We start from the raw sequence: 23,037 nt of genomic DNA, 5'->3' as shown, positions 1-23,037 counted from the left end.
CTTTCTCAAGTAACATTCTCTGTTAGAATGTAATCCAAATCTCTTTGGAGTAGAACTTACATCAACATGATTATAAACTGTCTAACCTGTAACTGTGAAGAGTTTGATACTAGTTTTGGATAGTTTCCCGGAAAAATATGATCTTTGCTGCACATCTGCAAAGAAATGTACAAACAACCCACCATCAACCAAGAAACCCATGATAGAGTATCAATCAAACTACATCTCTCATGTCACTTGGTCTTTCTGAAGCATCCTCTTCTCGTCTTATATCATTACTTCTCGACCTAGTTATCTTCCTCCGGGATTTGGTACTATGCTCGCCGTTCTTACTCGAGGCACTAGATTCCATGGCTTCAAGATATAAAACCTTCACCAAGTTCCTGAATCGGCGTCTGAAAGTAGGCAACCGTGACATGGAAGCTACGATTCCCTGTAGCCTGCATAAAGGCTGTCTCATGTTAAGAAGGAGAGACTACAAAGAATTCAAAACTCTACTCATTAAATAACCTCTCTATTGCTAGCTATGAACCATTAGTTCAAGTCCATAATTGTACTTTACTAATTGAAGTTTTTTTGCTGATTCTGCCCATGTTTACAATAGACACTAATCAATAAAACTTTTCCTAATTTCTTTAAATGTCTCCCAACTCAGAAAGCACTATGCCTTAGACATACGAAATTACCATTAGTTCACAAGATCTTTGCCTCTTAAGCGAATATGCAGAAGCATCAGTCTTGAGCAGAATTAGAACATGAATAAATAACATATCACTTTTTATGATTCTTCCTTCCAAGCAATTGATCACCATTTCAATTTGCAGTTATTGTCATATCAGCAGTTACTCTTCGAACTAAATTTAGATCCCTGAAAATCCTTAAAGATCATTCCGACTGGAAGCAACATTTTTGCCAACTATCTTTGTTTTACAAGGTAGTTAAAGTACCTCTGAAAAATCGCTTGCAATTGGGCTCTTCTTATATCATCTGTCGTAAATCCACTGTCCTTCCAGTTTTCTGGCTTCTCATTGCTGTGGCACATAATCAACTTGCTTAAGCAGGCTTCTTCGTTCTCATCTAATCTAAGCCCTTTGATCTGATCTTTCATTATTACTAATGGCCCAAGAAACCATTCAAACACTTTGTCCTTAGGCCAGTTGGACTTTGTCAACTCTACTTCATCAGCTGAGAAAATTATTCAGTTAAGGCATCAGTTTCTCTCGAACCTGACTGAACATAACTATTGGTTTGATTAATAAAATTTTGAATGAGATGAAGTAGACGGAACTTGAATCAATCCAACAGGAACAACAGCTATCAGAGCTTACTGATGAGCAAATCAGATGTGTCAGTCTTGGCCGATCTGAGGAGACATTGCAGAATACAATAAGCAGGTAATTTGATACTTAATTTTTTGCATTTCCCCTTTAGAATACAAGCCTCTATGTCAGCAACATCTATTAAACCACAGTGCAGTAGGATTCTCCCATTCAGTTCAATAGATCGAAACAGCCAGTCCCATACCTGAAGAATCATGGTCTACAGTGTCATGACAAATGGAGGGGAAAGGAATCAGACAAAGACATTTAATCTTACTTGCATTGGTTTGAACTGCTGAAAAGCCCCTTTCAGATTTCTTGATCGCTGTGAAGCTAACTTTGTGTCATACTGATTACCTGATTTGTCATTTTTGTGTTCACTTATTCCATTTTCAATGGAAAATTTCCTCTCAAGACTGTCAGAAGTATTTACTTTTTTCCGGTATACAGGCCTGGCTGCCAGAAAACATTGTTATTTGACATCAAATTATTGTCCTGTGAAATAAGAACTATTTCATCCATTCTTACCCTAAACTCTAAACATATGTTTGTGGTGCAGAGAAGACATGACTTGATCCCAAGCCAAATGTAAGTGGAAGCACAACTACAGAGGATTTGGACTCTTGGAACAAACAAGATACTGAAAACAAATGTGTACAAAACAGATCTACCACTGGATAATGGTACCTGGGAAGATAGGACCCTTCCCTCATGTAGAGAATATCATTTGTGTACTCATCAAACATTGAGACTATCGATATCATGTAAGCAAGACCCATCTTGATTGAGCTTTCCCGCATGATGGATAGGAGAATTAATTAGACCATCAGAGTTGGAAGATCGAAATCCGGTAGAATGGACTCTCGGTAATGTTATGGTCACATGAATTCAAAATGAAATATCTTAGACCTGATGGACAACACCACCACCATAAAGCCCCAAGAAGATGCTACAGATGAAAACACAAATTACTGCTGCAACCACTGCAAGGGGCCATAGAATAATGGCAAGACCAGCAAAGGGTACACAAACAGTCTCTAAGAAAGGCCCTTCCCTTCCAATCTGTTGGAATTATGGTTTCAAATATATTGTTTATAAAATAAATTTACCATGATTCTTATGGCGTGGGGCCCACTTCTAGATGTTTTATCATTGGATATTCAGTACAGGGAATAATGACCAACACATCCCCCTATAGAGGTAGACCATGGGTGTATTGACTTAGTGGACACATCCCTTGGGAATAAGGAGATGTGTCTCTCTTGAAGGGATGTATCTCTCCTGAGAGGATGTATTTCTTCTAAGAGGATGTGTTCTTATGAATAATCATTAGTTCCACACCCTTTGAAAATCTATAAATTCCTCCATGGTCTTACAAGTGAGGCTAAGACTATTTGCACACCCAGTCTGGCTGAACGGGAGCAAGCTTATCACTTGTAAACGAATTATAAGAGGTTATCTTGTGCACTTCAAGTTCTATTTATATTCTTCAAGATGAAAGGGATGCTCTCTTTATTCTTCTTATTTCAATTCTATGATATATGTATGGTTTTCATGATAATGGAATTATGGAGGATTTAATATCTATTTTCTATGATGTTTATATTATTATTAGACATCAAGTCTAACAAATACAAGTGATTAATGCCTCTATTGGTATCAAAGATATAGATTCTAATTTTCTATATTTTTCCATATTTGTTTTGGATTTTTTGGCTATTTATTTGTGAATGGAAATAAGCCTAGTTTAGGCTTATTGAGTTCTAGCGTCGTAGGCAGGCTGTACGCGCAACTGTGCGCGAACCTGATGGTGCGGGCTACTGTGCACGGGTTGCTGTGTGGGCCAGGTGGTGCAGGATTGCCAATGTGTAGGCTTGTGCGGTCCGGGTCAATAATGACCCAAAACCATGAACCAAATTGGGTTTTTGCTAATATAATGAGCTAGAATGTGTTTTAAGGCTTTATTTTTACCCAGAATTGTATTTTGAATAGAATTTCCATGTTATTTGAATATTTGAAGTATTTATAATTAGTGTTATTGCATGCCTTTTTATATATTTATGTATTTGTATGTGAAAATTAACTTAATTATATAATTTGCAAAATCCCCAAAGGGTAATGCATTTTGTATAGATTAAATTAATTTTATGTGTGTTTATTTTGGGTATAATTTGTTTTATGAGTTATACTAATTTTATTATATGATTAACAAAATCCCCAAAGGGTAATGCGAATTGTATAATTAGATTAGTATGTTGTAAATTAATTCATATGAATCCCCAAAGGGTAAGTATGAATTAATTTATTTGTTTGTTTGTTGGCTTGTGATTGTTGGTTGTTTATCATGTGTGGAATGATTTGCCTAGTAACTCTCATGAATCCCCAAAGGGTAAATGGGAGTACTAGATGGCTGAAATGATTGTATAATTATGTATGTTCTCCCAAATATTGAAATATTTTTTGGATGACAGGAATATCCAGTAGTGGACATAATTTTGCTGAGTCCCTAAAGAAAAAGGTACTTGATGGGACTAATTATGTGAACTGGTCACAACGGGTTGACTTAATGCTACAGGTTTGATAAGATTATCAAAGTGGATACTCCTCCTCAAAGACCTTCCCGAATAAACTACCCTGATAATCTGAAACAGTATAAGAAGGACCTTAGAAAATTCAAGGAATGGGATAATGCTAATGAAATTTCTAGGTCACATATTCTTGGGGCTCTAAGTGAGACTCTCTTGATGACTTATTTTCATGTCCCCATTACAAAAGAGATTCTCGACCAGGTTGAGGCTAAATATGGTAAAAAGTCGTCTACTCACATCAATAACTTATGGCAAAAGTTCACTCGTGCCAAATGGGAAGAAAATGCTGATGTGAGAAAACATGTAATGACATGCTTGCCATGGCAGATGAGTTACAATATCATGGTAGACCAATGGATTAAGAAACTAAAGTGGTCACCATTATCAACTCTTTACCCAAATCTCTCAAATATATTCAAGACTTTTATTATTTGCCCAAGACAAAGTGGACTATATTTGATTTGGTTAGTATGATCGACCACCAGTCCGAAAGATTCAATCCAAGTTTTGAGTTAGATAAACCTTCACCTAGTGCTAACGTAGTTTTGAAGCTGAAGAAAAAGAATTTTAAGAAGAAGGGAAAGAACTTTCGATTTCAAAACTTCAAGGACAAAAAGGTCAATCAACAAAGGGTTGAAGTACATGCAAATCAACGTGTTTGCTTCTTCTGTAATAAGCCAGGACATATAAACAAGTATTGTAGGGCTTTGAAAACCATGCAAGAAGGGTAACAGGAGAACACCAGTGAGTCCTTATCTCTTGAAACTTGTACTATTTATATCAAGCCTTTTAGTTGGTGGGCTGATTCTGGTGCAACTGTTCATGTATCGAATGAGTTGCAGGGCTCCAAGGAGCTAAGAAAGATTGAGGACAAAACAAGCTTTATTTACATGGGAAATGATGAAAAGGCCATTGTGGAAGGTGTGGGAACTTACCGGCTAAAGCTTGTGGATAATAAGTTTTTTGATTTAGAAGATTGTCTTTATGCTCCTTCTATGAGAAGAAGTCTATTATCTGTATCTTGTCTTGAGAAACTTGGATTTATATTTTACTTTGGAAATGGAAATTTTCTTATGTTACAAGATGATAAAGTTATTTTGAGAGATTTTTGAAATTCTGGTCTATATCAATTGCAGTTTAGTGGAAATATGGTGTTCAATGTTTCTACTTCTTCGGATATTAAAGAAAATGAATTGTATTTGTGGCATTTACAACTAGGGCATATAAACAAGGATAGAATTACAAGACTTGTGACACAAGGATCATTGAAAAATCTTTCACATAATGATTTTCCTATTTGTGAGTGTTGTATATATTGGAAAATGACAAAGATACCCTTTCCATCCAAAGGCTCAAGAAGTTCTCATGTTTTGGATATTATTCATTCTGATATATGTGGACCTATGAATGTGAATACTCGTAATGGTCATTCATATTTTATCACATTTATAGATGATTTCTCAAGATATGGAAGAGTATATTTACTGCATAGAAAAAACTGAGGCCTTAGATTATTTCAAAACCTTCAAATTGGAGGTACAAATTGCCACAGGAAAGAAGATCAAAACATTGCACACCGACAGAGGTGGAGAGTATTGTTCGGAGTTATTCTCTGAATTTTGCAAGTCAAACAGGATTATCCATATGTTTAGGATGCCTTATACACCTGAACAGAATGGTATTACTGAAAGGAGAAATCGAACCTTACTAGAGATGGTAAGATCTATGATGACACTTGCAAATTTGCCAATATCCTTTTGGGGCGAAGCATTATTGACAGCTACCTATATCTCAAATAGAGTGCCTTCAAAGTCAGTTGAGAATACATCTTATGAGGTATGGTCAGGCAAAACTCCTAGTCTTAACCATTTTAAAGTATGGGGATGTGTTGCTCATATTTTAAAACTTGATCTTAATGACAAATTGAAGGCTAAGAATCGAAGATGTTTATTCGTTGGGTACTCTGAACATTCAAAAGGATATAGGTTATATGATCCCAAGGAGAAGGTGATTATTGAAAGTAAGCATGTAAAATTCATTGAGGATAGATTTGATTATGATGAAGATTTAGGTATGAAGTCTAACTTGGAAGAATGTGATGAAATGTCTTCTTCTAAATCTCCTTCTAATATAGAGAATTCCACCCAAATGGATATTCGAAGAGGCACTAGAGAAAGAAAATCTAGTCAACTCTTATCATCTTCAGATTTTTATACCTATGTTGGAGAAACTTATGATAGAATAAGGTTGAATGAAGATGTTACTGATCCTGATACTTATGAAGAAGCACTCCTTGATGTGGATTCTGACAAGTGGAAGTCGGCAATGGAAGAAGAGATGGACTCTATGTATAAAAATGAAGTTTGGAAACTTGTTGATCCTCCTACATCGGTTAAGCCCATTAAGTGCAAGTGGATTTTTACAAGGAAGAGAAATGTTGAAGGTAAAGTTGAAAGATTCAAATCTCATCTTGTTGCCAAGGGTTTTACTCAACAATACGGGATTGATTATGATGAAACATTCTCTCTTGTTGCAAGAATACAGTCTATTTGAGCTCTCCTGGCATTGGTAGCATATTATGACTATGAGTTGTTCCAAATGGATGTTAAAACCGCTTTTCTAAATGGAAATTTGGATGAGAAGATTTATATGGAACAACCACGTCGATTTGTTAGATCTGGAACTGAAGCAAAAGTGTGTAAGTTGGACAAGTCTATTTACGATTTGAAACAAGCCTCAAGATTATGGAATATCAAGTTCAATAAAGCAATTACAGCATATGGTTTTACTCAGAGTCCAGAAGATCACTGTGTTTATATAAAAACAGTGGGAGATCGCATTGCTTTTCTTACTTTATACGTAGATGATATTTTATTAGCCGGGAATGATATTCAGTTACTCCAAGGTATAAAGACATGGTTGTTTCAGACATTTGATATGAAAGACCTTGGGGAAGCTTCTTATATTCTTGGCATTAAAATTCTACGGGATAGATCTTTGCAAAAATTGAGTTTGTCTCAAGAGAAGTATATCGACACTCTTCTGGATCAGTTTCACATGTCTAACTATATACAAGGTAAAGTACCTTATGATAGAACTAAAAAGATGAGCCATGTGGATTGTCCTTCTCGCCTCAAAGATAAGTTGGACGAATCCAAGTATCCATACGCTTCTGCTGTGGGGAGTTTTATGTATGCTCTTATATGTACAAGACCTGATCTTGCTTATGCTATTGGGATTCTTAGCCGGTTTTAGGCTAATCCAGGTTTCACTCAATGGGAAGGGGTAAAATGGGTAATGCCCTATCTAAAAAGAACAAAGTCATATGCTTTGAGTTATCAAGAGGACAAGTTGGAATTGGTTGGTTATTCCGACTCAGATTATCAAGGATGTGTGGATACCCGAAAGTCTACTTCTGATTTTATCTTTATGTTTGGCGGAGGTGCCATTTCTTGGAAAAGCAAGAAGCAAGACTGTGTCGCGCAATCAACCATGGATGCAGAATATGTGGCTATGAACTTAGCTACAAGGGAGGTTGTCTATCTTCACAAATTCTTGCGAAGTCTTCTAGTGGTAGACTGTGTGGAGCGACCTATTCCTCTCTTTTGTGATAATGAATCTGTTATTGCTATCACGAAAGATCCGAAGTGTCACTCCAAGGCTAAACATATCGAAGGGAAAATACCACTACATACGAGGCATGCTGAGGAAGGAGGAAGTTGTTATTTATAAGATATCTTCTCCGGATAACTTAGCTGATCCACTAACCAAGTGTCTTCCCGTGACCAGTTTCACTTTCCATGTGGGGCACATGGGTTTGATTTGTTTATAATTGATGAGACCAAGTGGGAGAACATTGTTTTGTATGCATTGTGGTCTCAATGATTTGTAATACTATGTATGTCATGACATTGTAATTATATTCCATGGAATGATTTTGAAAAAAAGGCATATGCTTTTGTGTGATAATCTGAGTACTCAGTGTATGCCATGAGATTCAGCTTCCCTATTAGGTATGTGATAGATGCCATATTTTGACATGAGAACTAGGTTAATTATAATAGAATAACCTTTATAATTGTATTATAGGTAGTTACTTATCGGTTTTCAAATGAAATGAGCATTTATTGAATTTGGCATTAATCACTGTCGATATTGCATATTTCTCTCTCCTGAATTATATTTCATTATTTTTTAGTCTTATTTCTTCCTGAAATGCTTTTTATAGATTCAATTATGGAATTTCAGGAGAATTTGGGTGGAGAAGAAGATATTTACCAAAATACCCTTAGTGAAATGGAGGTAATTTCTAGGGCAAATCGTTTTAAAATAAGAAAATCATATTTAAAGAGAAGAGGAGCGTGAAGAGGAGGGAGCGTAAAGAGAAGAGGAGTAGAGACCAAAAGGGAGGACTTTGACCGGAAACAGGGGAGGACCCGAGAGGAGTTCCCCACCGCTGTTCGCCGGCCAAGACCTTTCGCCACCGTCGGCCACCGTCGGCCACCGTCGTCCATCGTCGTCCACCACCATCAGGCAACCTAGAACAGACCCGAGGAGAGCTCGAGAGAGTCTCCGTCGCGGCGAGTTCGACGCTGCCATTCTTTGCTCGCCAGGCCGGGAGGGGATCCGAGAGGGCTTCTCCGGCGCCACTTCTTCTTTCTGACCATCCTCCGGCGTCGTTTACATATTCCGACCAGTCCCGGAGCCATTCCGACTCCAACCGAGACTCGAGAGAGCCGGTTAGAGAACGTCAGCTCTGTTTCGCTCTTCGCCGAACGTTACCTCCGTCCGTCGGCTTCTAACCGTCGTCGCCGGCGTCGTCTCTACCTCCGGCCACTCACTATTGCTACCCGACGCCACCAATTTCCGGAAATCGCAGCACCCGTGAGAACGAGTTGCTGCCCGAGCGAGAGGAGGAAGAAGGGGAGTAATTCGTCATTATTGAATTTGATTTTTTATATGGTTTGAACTTAGGTTTTGAATGTTAATTGAATCTGATTTGATAATTAAGGTTTATTTGAGATTTGTTTTCTTGATATTTGATTAAATTAGTTAATTAGGGTAAAATTATAATTGAGGTTAGATTTTGGTATTTTAATCCGATTTTTGTCTTTAACTCTAGGCACCCGAGAGGGGCTAGACGCAAGGATTGAGAAATCTGGATTCGTGGTTACGTGGCGCTCGAGAGAGGCACGAATCACGGTATAATCCAGAGTTGACGTTTCCTGTTGTGCAAGTAGTTAATTAAATTATTGCTTGATAATTTAGGATATAATTAGTATTTAGTTCATATTAATTCATCATATTTGGTTAGGCTAGTTGACTGAAGAATACACGAAATTCAATCCTCCCTGTGGATATGACCCTCGCTTACTGCTAGATTACATGAACGATTCGTACGCTTGCGAGGTATAAAAGTCGATGTAACTAAAATTCTACATCAAGTTTTTGGCGCCGTTGCCGGGGAGGCACGTATTAAGCGTATTTCTTTGTTCTCCATAGTCTTAGGTTAGATTTTATTTTATTTATTTTATTTTATTTTATTTATATTTTTTTTTTATTTTTTTTCTTCTTTCATAATTTTAGTTCGGTATTTTTTATGGAATTATTTTTATTTCTTCTAGTTAGTTCATATTCTTAGTAGTGAGGTTGTTAGCTTAATTTGATAGTTCATTTTGTTTCTTTTTGTGTTTTTATGCACGGGCGCCGCTCCCTAGGCGGACCATTAGCTCCCTTTGTTGAAGAGGTAGAACATATTTGTAGGAAAACACCCGAAGTCAAGTTAGGAGCTACCATGGCCAATCATGGCGAACCATTACAGTTACCTGCAGCAGGTGACCGTAGAGCCCTGAGGGATTATTCTATCCCATCCCACTTCACATCACCTTCTTGCATTATATTGCCACCCACTACTGCCGCCAGTTATGAGTTGAACCCGGGTGTGATCCAACTTCTCCCTACATTCTATGGGTTGGAGAAGGAGGACCCCTATTACCACATCAAGGAATTCTTAGATATTTGTGCAACTTTTAAATTCCAAAATTTCTCAGATGACTCTATCCGGTTAAGACTTTTTCCATTTTCACTTAAGGATAAGGCCAAGTCTTGGCTTAATTCCTTAGGGGTGGGCAGCATTACTTCATGGGACACATTAGTCACAAAATTTTTGTCCAAGTACTTTCCCATTCAGAGAACTACAACCCTCAGGAGAGAAATCTCCAACTTTATGCAGCAGGAGGGTGAACACTTTTATGAGGCTTGGGAGAAATGGAAGGATTTGATCCGTAGGTGTCCGCATCATGGGTTTGAGAAATGGCATTTAGTGCAATACTTTTATCAAGGTCTTACACCCCAGGTTAGATCCATGGTAGATGCAACGAGTGGTGGGAGTTTGATGGGTAAGAGTGCTAGTGAGGCGTGGGACTTCTTTGAAACGTTGAGTGATCAATCTCAGCAATGGGGTTCGTCATTTAATGTTGATAGGAGATCCCACGAAACCAAAAGAGGGGGTCTCTACGAGGTTAGTGAAACACCTATGCTCTTGGCCAAGATTGAGGGGTTGACTAGAAAAATTGATGCCCTTATGGTGTCCAAGAGTTCACCTGCTCCTAACCCATCTACTGTCTGTGCCATATGCTCTGGTTCATCTCATCCCACACAAATGTGTCCATCTAGTTCATCCTACCCAGAGCTCATTGAGGACTTGAATGCAGTCCAGAATTTTCATAGACCAAACCGGAACGATCCTTTTTCAGAAACATATAATCCGGGTTGGGCTAGGCACCCAAATTTCTCATGGTCCAAGGGCCCACAGGTTGGGGGTCCTCCAGGGTTTACTCAACCCCAAGCTCCGCGCCCACACTTCACCCAACAACCATTGATTCCACAAAAACCTTCACTTGAGGATACACTTCAATTATTCATGCAGAATACACAGTCCTCCATTGCCAAACTTGAAATGCAAGTGAGTTAGTTGGCCAGCCACATGAGTGAACAAGCACAAAATAGACTCCCGAGTCAAACCATTCCTAACCCCAAAATCACACATGAGAGTGAGTTGAGTTCCAAACCCCACCATGAGCAAGCAAAAGCCATAACCACCCTTAGGAGTGGTCGTGAGTTGAACAATGGGGTAGGGACCACTAAGTCTAAGGAGTCAAAGGATGACAATGGGGACACATCATTGAGTGACGAACCTCCAAGTTCTCCACCAACAACCAAGCAGATCCCTAACCAAGTCCCACTAGCTCCTTATCCGTAGAGGTTATCGGGCCCACCTAGGAAAGGAGATAGCATGCATGAAACGTTGGAACTGTTTAGTAAGGTTCACATTAACATTCCACTTCTTGATGCTATTAGGCAAGTCCCTGCCTATGCCCGATTTTTGAAAGACCTTTGTACACAGAAGAGAAAACAACATGTTAACAAAAAGGTCTTTCTTACTGAGAATGTAAGCTCAATTCTGAAGCACAACACTCCTCCTAAAGTTAAAGATCCTGGATGTCCCACAATTTCATGTGTCATTGGTGAACATACCATCCAGAGAGCTCTTCTTGACTTAGGAGCAAGTGTGAATTTGCTTCCTTTCTTTGTGTACCAGCAATTAGGTTTGGGGGAATTGAAGCCTACCCCCATCACACTTCAACTAGCTGACCGTTCTGTGAAGATACCACGAGGAATAGTTGAAGATGTTTTGATAAAAGTGGACAAATTTTTGTTCTCGGTTGATTTCATTGTTCTTGATACAGAACCAGTATTCAATGTGACCAACCAAATTCCTGTCATCCTAGGACGTCCCTTCTTAGCCACATCTAATGCTATCATTCATTGTAAAAGTGGTGAGTTGGAGTTGTCTTTTGGAAATTTTAAGGTCTCATTGAATGTATTTAATGCCGGGCACCACCCACTTGAGTCTGATGATGATCTGAGTCCTGCATTTAATATAGAAACTGTTATGCTTGATAACAAATCCACTCTTGAATCTTTTGAGTCTTGCATAACATCTTTAGACATGGACTATTTTGATGAGGAAACATATTTCCGAGAGGTTAATTCTTTACTCAATTCTGTACCTCTGTTGGAGGAAGCTTATGAGGTTATCACAACTGATCATCCACAGGATCTTCCTCTTGACTTAGACAAACCTCTCGAAACTTCCAAGCTAGATCTTAAGCCACTTCCTCCCACGTTGAAGTATGCGTTCTTGAGACCCATGAACTCATTACCAGTCATTATTTCCTCTGATTTGAGTATTGAGGAGGAGGAACAATTGACTGAAGTTTTACAAGCACACAGAGAGGCATTGGGGTGGACTCTTGATGCCTTAAAAGGGATTAGCCCCTCCATATGCATGCATCGTATTCATTTGGAGGAGGGGACTAAAGCCTCACGTGAGATGCAACGTAGGTTAAATCCCCATATGCTGGAGGTTGTGAGAGAAGAAGTCATTAGGTTGCTTGTGACAGGAATCATTTACCCTATTTCCGATAGCACCTGGGTGAGTCCAATTCAAGTTGTCCCTAAGAAAGGGGGGATAACAATAATGAAAAATGAGAGTGGTGAATTGATTCCCACAAGAACTACCACCAAGTGGCGTGTCTACATTGACTATAGAAAACTTAATTCCGTCACTAGGAAGGATCACTTCCCACTACCTTTCATTGATCAGGTACTAGAGCGATTGGCCGGCCACAATTTTTATTGCTTCTTAGATGGATACTCCGGCTACAATCAAATTCCCATTGCTCCAGAAGACCAGGAAAAGACCACATTCACGTGTCCGTCTGGCACCTATGCTTACAGACGCATGCCTTTTGGTTTATGCAATGCACCCGCCACTTTCCAACGGTGCATGATGAGTATTTTTTCTGACATGATTGGTGAATTTTTAGAGGTCTTTATGGATGACTTTTCTGTGTTTGGCTCTAGTTTTGATACATGTCTGTACAATCTTTCACTCGTATTGTCCCATTGCATTAAGTCCAATTTAGTCTTGAATTGGGAGAAATGCCACTTCATGGTGAAAGAAAGAATTGTGTTAGGACATGTAGTGTCTGAGAGGGGTGTCGAAGTGGACAAAGCCAAGGTTGACCTAATTACCAATCTGCCACCACCTACTTCTGTGAAGGGAGTGCGTTCTTTCCTTGGCCATGCTGGGTTCTATAGGCGTTTTATTAAAGACTTTAGCAAAATTTCTCGTCCTTTGACGAATTTACTTGCTCAAGATGTTGCTTTTTGCCTTTGATGATGCCTGTATTCATGCTTTTGAGACACTGAAGAAATGTTTGTCCACTGCACCCATTGTCCAACCCCCTATTTGGTCTTTGCCTTTTGAGTTGATGTGTGATGCCTCTGACTATGCATTGGGGGCTGTTTTGGGGCAAAAGACGGATAAAATGCCCTGTGTCATTCAATATGCTAGCCGAACTCTTCATGATGCTCAATTGAATTACACTACCACTGAGAAGGAGTTGCTAGCTGTTGTGTTTGCCTTGAACAAATTCAGATCATATCTGTTAGGATCAAAGGTTATAGTGTTCACTGATCATTCTGATTTGAAGTATTTATTATCCATCAAGGACACTAAACCTCGCTTGATTAGATGGATCTTGCAATTGCAAGAATTTGACCTTGAGATTCGAGATAAGAAGGGTTGTGAGAATGTTGTTGCTGATCATCTATCTAGGATATGTGTAGTACCTCAGGAAGGATTCCTTCCTTTAAATGATTCCTTCCCTGATGAACAACTTCTCCAAGTATCCCAGTTGCCTTGGTTTGCTGACATAGTCAACTATCTTGTAACTCATAAGATTCCTGATTATTGGAGTAAACAAGATAGATTGAAATTCTTTTCCCAAGTCAAACATTTTTTTTGGGATGACCCTTATTTGTTCAAGGTGTGTTCTGACCAAGTCATTAGGCGTTGTGTACATGAGCAAAACTTTGCCAACATTCTTGAATTTTGTCATTCCCACGCATGTGGTGGACATTTTGGTGCTAGAAAGACCGCGGCTAAAGTCTTGCAATGTGGGTTCTATTGGCCTTCATTATTTAGAGATGCCCATGAGTTTTGTCAGGTGTGTGATAAATGCCAACGAACTGGTTGTTTGTCTAGGAAGAACATGATGCCTCTTAACCCCATTCTTATTGTTGAATTGTTTGATGTGTGGGGTATTGACTTCATGGGTCCTTTTCCTGTCTCGTTCGGCTATCAATACATTCTTGTTGCTGTTGAATATGTCTCTAAATGGATTGAAGCTATATCATGTAAGACAAATGATCACAAAGTGGTGGTAAAGTTTTTAAAAGAAAATATCTTTAATCGGTTTGGTACCCCAAGAGCGATCATCAGTGATGGGGGATCTCATTTTTGTAACAGAGCATTTGAGACCTTATTGAAGAAATATTCCATCACTCATCGGGTGTCCACTCTGTACCACCCGCAAACTTGTGGTCAAGTGGAAATCTCTAATAGAGAGATCAAACGGATTTTGGAGAAGACGGTTCGCTTTGATAGGAAAGATTGGTCCACTCGATTGGACGATGCCTTATGGGCCTATCGAACTGCTTATAAGACTCCTATTGGGATGTCTCCATTTCGCCTAGTATTCGGCAAAGCATGTCATCTACCTGTTGAGCTTGAGCATAGAGCTTATTGGGCCATTAAGGCTTTAAATTTTGATTTAACTCAAGCGGGTGAGGAGAGAAAGTTGCAATTGAATGAGTTGGAAGAGATACGTCATGATGCTTATGAGAATGCCAAACTGTATAAGGAGCGAACAAAGCTTTTACATGATAAATCTATTTTTCGCAAGTCTTTTACTGTTGGGCAGAATGTTTTACTTTATAACTCACGATTGCATTTGTTTCCAGGGAAGCTAAGATCCAGGTGGTCCGGTCCATTTGAAGTTACACAGGTGTTTCCTCATGGCGCTATTGAGATCCGCAATCACGGAGACGGGTCGATCTTCAAAGTTAACGGTCAGAGGCTCAAACCGTATCTTGAGAATGTCCCCACACCAGAGGAGGTGATGGTGATTTTCTTGGAGGAACCTGTCATTTCATCTTGAATGCGTCAGAGTCTTGCTTACGACTATAAACTTAGCACATTATGGGCAATCCCCATGTTTCTATCCCTTTGTACATTACAGTTTTATTTTTATTTTTATTTTTATTTTATTTTTTGGTTTATTCATACTCTCTTACCGGCTGAGAGCATAAATGGTTCCGGTAGTCGATGACCAGACTTTTGGTCCCTAGTTTGAGAGGTCTGTACTCAAACAACCGTTCTGGGATTGACCAGTTCGATCTTGAAGTATTGAATGAAAACCTTATGGTGAGTAACTTAAGGACTTGTGTTCAGCGCGTGATTCCTGCTGCCTTCAGTGGCCAGTCACACGGAGATTTCTTCAAAGTGTGATGTGGGATAGCGGTTTCATCTACGGATGATTACCTACGGGTACGGCTGATACGAGTAAACCTTCTTCGAGGGAGACTATGTATCATTCCTGGGGGTCTTTATTATTCTTTTTTTTTGTAGTCGTTATAGTGTTTTAACTTTTCCCCATTGAGGACAATGTCAGGTTTAGGTTTGGGGGGGGGGGGGGGGGGGGGAACGACTCTTTTATGTCTTAGCAATAATTTTCGTTCGATTTTTGTTCGTGGTTTTCAAATTACTCCTCTTAGTATGTGGTTAACATTAGTAGAGTTAAAATAAGTTGCTCAAATGTTTTTCAAAAATTTTTGTAAATTTGTGTAGAATATGCCTATTAGAAATCCGATATCATTTGTTGTGATTCATGAGAATTCAGTGGGATAGCTTCCTATTGCATTAGACTTGGAACTTAGTTGCAAAAGAGAACATGTAAATCTAGTGTTGATCTATGTTAGTCTGAATAGTCTTGTATGCCTGTTTGAACTCATACCTCAGTAAAATGCCTTGTTGTAATGTATAAATGCAAATGGAAATGTTCTTGCTTGCAAAAGACAGATAACTTCAGAAACAGCCTGGGCAAACCCAGGGACATGCACCGGAACAGTGGGTTACTTAAAAATAAGTGCATGTGCAGTGAAGACGAATACAAAATGGTGGTAATACCAAAAGTATTCAGTGAAGAAAACAAAAAAAAACAAAAATTACGCTGGTAATAGCAAAAGTGCGCTGGTAATAGCGAAAAATGGTTTTAAATCTGGAAGCAATGAGTTTCCTTAACTTTGATGATGAATTGTAATTTGAAAGAAGTTACAAGTCAAGATTGAAATTGGTATATTTCTTTGGTGAGATTGAAAGACAACAGGCTTACTTTACTATTTTCTCTTAATTGTGATGTGACCAGGATTTTATTGTTATTTGCTGCCTCTTTGTTCTGTTGAAGTAATAGCTTATGGGTCACATTGGTTCAGGTGGAGTAACAATGAGTGTATTTGGATTGTTAATAGGCTATCTTTTACATAGGTTTTAATATTTCGCAAGATCTCATATGAATTTCAGATATTTTACGATACTAAGTGTTAGTCATATGCTAATGAGGAGTAAATTTTCTTTAGTTTTCCTTTTTATATTATTGATTTAGATGAATTTTGTGGGTAAATTCCATGCAAACCCTCACGAGACATAACTCGTCCACTACTGCAAAGTAGGGGTTTAACGGCTTGTTGCATGCGCTAAATGCAATCGTGCTCCCTACGAAAGTGGCATTTTGTTTTCCTAGGCTTAATTTTGGTTCGATTGTTGTTTTGCTAGGGACTAGCAAAGATTTAGGTTTGGGGGTGTGATAGATGCCATATTTTGACATGAGAACTAGGTTAATTATAATAGAATAACCTTTATAATTGTATTATAGGTAGTTACTTATCGGTTTTCAAATGAAATGAGCATTTATTGAATTTGGCATTAATCACTGTCGATATTGCATATTTCTCTCTCCTGAATTATATTTCATTATTTTTTAGTCTTATTTCTTCCTGAAATGCTTTTTATAGATTCAATTATGGAATTTCAGGAGAATTTGGGTGGAGAAGAAGATATTTACCAAAATACCCTTAGTGAAATGGAGGTAATTTCTAGGGCAAATCGTTTTAAAATAAGAAAATCATATTTAAAGAGAAGAGGAGCGTGAAGAGGAGGGAGCGTAAAGAGAAGAGGAGTAGAGACCAAAAGGGAGGACTTTGACCGGAAACAGGGGAGGACCCGAGAGGAGTTCCCCACCGCTGTTCGCCGGCCAAGACCTTTCGCCACCGTCGGCCACCGTCGGCCACCGTCGTCCACCACCATCAGGCAACCGAGAACAGACCCGAGGAGAGCTCGAGAGAGTCTCCATCGCGGCGAGTTCGACGCTGCCATTCTTTGCTCGCCAGGCCGGGAGGGGATCCGAGAGGGCTTCTCCGGCGCCACTTCTTCTTTCTGACCATCCTCCGGCGTCGTTTACATATTCCGACCAGTCCCGGAGCCATTCCGACTCCAACCGAGACTCGAGAGAGCCGGTTAGAGAACGTCAGCTCTGTTTCGCTCTTCGCCGAACGTTACCTCCGTCCGTCGGCTTCTAACCGTCGTCGCCGGCGTCGTCTCTACCTCCGGCCACTCACTATTGCTACCCAACGCCACCAATTTCCGGAAATCGCAGCACCCGTGAGAACGAGTTGCTGCCCGAGCGAGAGGAGAAAGAAGGGGAGTAATTCATCATTATTGAATTTGATTTTTTATATGGTTTGAACTTAGGTTTTAAATGTTAATTGAATCTGATTTGATAATTAAGGTTTATTTGAGATTTTTTTTCTTGATATTTGATTAAATTAGTTAATTAGGGTATGATTATAATTGAGGTTAGATTTTGGTATTTTAATCCGATTTCTGTCTTTAACTCTAGGCGCCCGAGAGGGGCTAGACGCAACGATTGAGAAATCTGGATTCGTGGTTACGTGGCGCTCGAGAGAGGCACGAATCACGGTATAATCCAGAGTTGACGTTTCCTGTTGTGCAAGTAGTCAATTAAATTATTGCTTGATAATTTAGGATATAATTAGTATTTAGTTCATATTAATTCATCATATTTGGTTAGGCTAGTTGACTGAAGAATACACGAAATTCAATCCTCCCTGTGGATATGACCCTCGCTTACTGCTAGATTACATGAACGATTCGTACGCTTGCGAGGTATAAAAGTCGATGTAACTAAAATTCTACATCAAGGTATGCACTTGTACATGTATATATGAGGGTCTCAATAGGGAATGACGGTTGAGTCTCTAAATTGTCCAGGCCAATGGGACTGCATAGGCACAGTTTCCTTTATGACTAATACTCATGCTGGAATAGAGCTTTACCCTGAGCTCCTCAGGTACCGAGTATGCTATGGACAGTGAGATGCCTTGATGTCCAACTTTTCTATTAGGTATATACTTCTATGTATATATGGAAGGATCTCAATAGGAAGGTAGGGTTGAATGCCTAAATTATTCAGGCCTATGGTACTGATTAGGCACAGTTACCTTAGTGGCTAATACTATTACTGGTACAGAGCTTTACCCTGAGTTCAGGTCCGAGTATGGTATGAATGGAAACCGCTGAATTGGCAAATTTGACAAGTATGGATTTGGTTTATTCCCCAGCCTTGGATATCTAAGATATATATTGTGTAGGCCCAAGTTCACAACACATGTATATTAAAGTGTTTAAGGTAATGCATATGGTCATGGTATGATTTTATGTGTCAAGATTGATTTTTTATGTTTTTTCGAAAATCGGAATTTGAAATGGATTTGAAACCAAGTGGGAGTTTGTTGGAATTATGGTTTCAAATATATTGTTTATAAAATAAAATTACCTTGATTCATATGGCGTGGGGCCCACTTCTAGAGGCTTTATCATTGGATATTCAGTACAGGGAATAATGGCCAGTACATCCCCCTGTAGAGGTAGACAATGGGTGTATTGACTTAGTGGACACATCCCTTGGGAATAAGGAGATGTGTCTCTCTTGAGGGGATGTATCTCTCCTGAGAGGATGTTACTCTTCTAAGAGGATGTGTCCTTATGAATAGTCATTAGTGCCACACCCTTTGAAAATATATAAATTCCTCCATGGTCTTACAAGTGAGGCTAAGGCTATTTGCACACCCAGTCTGGCTGAACGGGAGCAAGCTTATCACTTGTAAACGAATTATAAGAGGTTATCTTGTGCACTTCAAGTTCTATTTATATTCTTCAAGATGAAAGGTATGCTCTCTTTATTCTTCTTATTTCAATTCTATGATATATGTATGGTTTTCATGATAATGGAATTATGGAGGATTTAATATCTATTTTATATGATGTTTATTATATTATTAGACATCAAGTGTAACACAATCAAGTCCTCAAAAAGTCCCTTCCACCCCTTAAAAAGCATGTAAGGACTCTTCCAGAGTGCCACAATTGTAATCATTGGCACATCGATGAGTACTGAAAGCAGGCCAACGAGAAGACAACTTGGCAGCATCAACAACCTCGCAAGAAAATAGTAACCAAGATAAGAGATAAGCTTGACAGTATCCAACACATACTCCATGCAGTAAAGAGCTCTCTTACTTGATTTCAACAGGCTTCTCATCTACATGCACTACTTCACTTAGTTCATCCATATAGGAGAAGTAGGAGTGGAAACAGAAGTCAGTCACATCACAAACAATGGTACAACTCCCTTCAATTGTACTCCAACAACCATCCTGATGAGTGAGATGAGTTAATGGAACACTCAGTTGGCAATTAAAAATAGAACTAACTTGCATCCTAGAGGAGATCCACATTGGAGCTTACCAAAAAATAGTGGAAAATTTTGTCAATATTTTGCTCCCTACCACCCTCTAACGTAGAAACAAGGGGACCAACAAATTCATAACCGATTCCAACTAAGAGGCTCCTGACAATGCCCAAGACTGGGAAAATGACCAAAGGTACTGGCATGGGCACCAAAAGAAGAATCTTCAAAACCAGTCCAAGCCTCTTGGTTCTGCTAGGACAGAAGAAAGACTTAATCCATCAAACCCCATATAAACTAGCCAAAACGTGTAGTAAGAATATGCCAGTGGAGGTTGACAGATCGAGCGATATAGAAACTACCATGTCACAGGAGGAGAAAATAAAACATTGAAGGTAAAAGACTCACTTCGCTATGCGATAGTAACTCCACAGAAAATGAGGCGGCCATAAGCCAAGAATTACTGCTGAATTCCCGACTAAAACGATAACAAACGCAAACAGTCCTATAATTTCTGTTGCAACAGAAAGCGAGCTGAACATTATAGCACATCGATGCCCATAGCTACCAGTAACGTAAAATTTGTACATGTATCCACATATAAATTGCTTCCCTACACTGTTCATGCAATAGAATGCTCGTTTAAAGTTTTGAAGGAACACGATCCTTCAGACAGCTACAAGTATGGCTAGCGAAACTAGGACTCATTGATCTCCAACCACTACTAGCTACAATGGTCAGTCTCTCATTGTATTACCTCAATCTTTAGGCATGCTATGTTATACTACGATTAAGCTAGTTGACCAGTTCCTCCATTCGCATGACACAATCACGAGCTTTTAGGAAACTAAGTGGGAATTTGAAACAAATTAGTCACGAATCATATCGGAAAGGTCTTCTACCAAACTCTTACCTGTTGGAAAATTTCTACAAACGAATTCGGAGGACCCATCCGATCCGAGCTTTTGATTGATTATTTCCAGACGGGGAGATCAAATCTTGAACCTACATGAAACAAAGACAAATAAACCTTAATGCATTCAACTAAGTACTCTATATGTTGAAATGAAACAAAAAATATAGAGGAAATGATAGAATCATCACCAGTCTTTACACGAATGGTGAATCTATAAGGAAACTCAACCACTGACTTGCCCTCATCTTCAAACAAAGGCTTTACCAAATGAGCACAAACCACAACTTCCACTAAGAACAGCTACAAAATATAAAATTTTAAAATGACTAATTAATACATATAGAATACCAAAATATAAAAAGCAATTATCAATAGTAATACTTAAATTTCACGAGTAATGAAAATATTCACCTTGGATTGCTACTTCTTGGAGTGTTAACTGGCGGGTTTCGACATATTCTAGAGTTATGCCCCGATTGTTTACATCTACCACAGACATAGGTGCCATGTTCTCCTTTATCCATTTCTGTACGTATATGAACTGAACATGGACGATCTGTTGTTTCCTTGCAATAGGTGGAACAAATCGCACACCCGTATTAGGCCAATAGAGTTTATCTTTAGGAGGACAAAATCTCATTGCATATGTTCTTCTATATGCCTCTGTTGTATACCAATGACCACACAATTGATTGAAATCATAATTGATTTTTCTACACACTGCAATTGCATGGGTACAAGGAATTTTTTCCATTTGAAAATGGGTGCATATACATGTCATATTCACCAAATTTACCTGATATGCCATTCCATCATCCATAGTGATTCCATACATATTATTTTGATACCGACGTACATGACATACTCTTGCTCTATCCATCTTATTTTTTAGAGAAGCATCAATAGAGGGAGTAAAGAACGATGTCATCTTTCCTGAAAATTCATGTCTTTTCACAAAATATTTATTCAATCTATAAAAGGTTGATGCCACCAATGCCTGAATTGGAAGACTTCTAGCACATTTCAGAACATTATTAAAGCACTCAGACATATTGGTGGTCAACACACCAAAGCGAACATTGCTATCGTGTGCCAATGACCAAAACTCAGGACTCAATTGTCCTTCTGTCAATAATTCTTTCGCTCTCTCACTTTTTTATTCAATCAACTGCATCGTATGATCAAAATCAGTAATATTTGTCTTCCTTGCTACAGACCATATGAGAGCACTCAATGTGTTATTTTTTAACGTCTTCTTGAAATTGGCAACTAAATGACGTAAACAATAATGATGATAACATTCTGAAGGTGGAAATTGTGTCTAGACCGCCCCTATTAAACCCTTTTGACGATCTGAAATCAGAGTGAATGGTTTTGTTCCTTTAATAAAAAAATGATCTAAATAAGCTAAAAACCATTCCCAAGTGTCTTGATTTTCTATTTCAACAATAGCAAAAGCTAGAGGAAAAATACCATCGTTCCCATCAAAAGTAGTAGCAATCAACAGAGTTCCAGAATACTTCCCATATAAATGTGTTCCATCAATACTAATAAGGGGTCTACAGTATTGGAATCCTGCAATGGATGGACCAAAAGCCCAAAAAACACGCTTAAACATCCTTTCATGGCCAAATTCCTCACAACACAATACATATTCATTAGCTGGATTCGCCTCTTTTATTGCATCTAAAAACCGTGGCAAAAGATTAAATGATTCATCCCAATCACCATAAATTGCTTTTATAGCCTTATATTTTGCTCTCCATGCATACTTGACAGAGATATGATATTTATCTTTGATGATCAGCCGAATATCATTAGGACTCAAAGTAAAATTCGCCGTCATTGTTTGCATAATGACTTTACAAATGAAAGATGATGTACACACTTTATTATTGTGATGAATGATTCTATTAACACATTTGTGATCTCCACCATACTTTCTTATCTTAAATTGATGAATCCTTCGATCACATGATGCAAAAACACTCCAAGGGCATCCATCTACACAAAATTTAATTTTATAATCATAACTACTAGACCTCAATGTCTCATACTCCACATGTCTTTCAATCGAGTATTTTATCAAAAAATGCATCATTTGGGTCTTATCCTCAAATATTTGACCTATGCTGATATTTTTTGATGTTGAGTCTAAAATATTTATTATTCTGGAATTATCTTTGATACATATAGTATTAAGCTCCCAAGAATCTTCATATATATCCGGGTACCCAATTGCATCTATTGTTTCAACTCTGTTACTATGTACTCCGGCTTCAAATATCTCATCCCCTTCCCCTTCAATATCTTTTAAACCAATATCACTATCATCACTAATACTATCACTATCATCACTAAAACCATCACTAAAACTATCACTCTCATCATTAGTAACAACCCTGAATAAACACAACAATACACATAAAAATCAGAGTAGGGATAACATAAATTTCACACATTTAACAACGAAAAGGTAA

The 23,037-nt window shown here is 38.5% G+C and overlaps 1 protein-coding gene and 1 non-coding gene across 2 annotated transcripts; both read right to left on the bottom strand.

The window, feature by feature from the left end:
- Positions 1–214: 214 nt before the first annotated feature.
- Positions 215–20,183, bottom strand: LOC137963195 (uncharacterized membrane protein At3g27390-like). Its single transcript, XM_068810368.1, has 10 exons — positions 20,050–20,183; positions 19,701–19,893; positions 19,473–19,609; positions 19,252–19,390; positions 2,230–2,381; positions 2,007–2,114; positions 1,597–1,771; positions 1,329–1,524; positions 948–1,185; positions 215–440 (listed from the first exon to the last, which is right to left on the bottom strand). The coding sequence occupies exons 1-10, from the start codon at positions 20,181–20,183 to the stop codon at positions 215–217; spliced, it is 1,698 nt and encodes a 565-aa protein (XP_068666469.1).
- Positions 10,107–10,213, bottom strand: LOC137964318 (small nucleolar RNA R71). Its single transcript, XR_011115515.1, has one exon. It is a non-coding gene; the product is annotated as a small nucleolar RNA R71 (small nucleolar RNA).
- Positions 20,184–23,037: the final 2,854 nt, after the last annotated feature.

This window comes from Aristolochia californica, unplaced genomic scaffold (assembly GCF_029961685.1).
Source record: "Aristolochia californica isolate CCGP_79_NKW_82.1479 unplaced genomic scaffold, dmAriCali1.0.hap1 SCAF_4, whole genome shotgun sequence".
In the NCBI taxonomy this organism is placed as follows: Eukaryota; Viridiplantae; Streptophyta; class Magnoliopsida; order Piperales; family Aristolochiaceae; genus Aristolochia; species Aristolochia californica.
Note: the sequence above shows the minus strand (reverse complement) of the source record. Positions and strands in the feature narration are given on the sequence as shown.

Excerpts from the sequence above, each read along its gene's own strand:
- LOC137963195 (XM_068810368.1), bottom strand. The coding sequence starts at position 20,183 with ATGTTCAGCTCGCTTTCTGTTGCAACAGAAATTATAGGACTGTTTGCG. Across the intron at positions 19,610-19,700 it reads AAATTTTCCACTATTTTTTG|GATGGTTGTTGGAGTACAAT; the intron begins GTAAGCTCCAAT and ends CTCACTCATCAG. Across the intron at positions 441-947 it reads TTGCAAGCGATTTTTCAGAG|GCTACAGGGAATCGTAGCTT; the intron begins GTACTTTAACTA and ends GCCTTTATGCAG.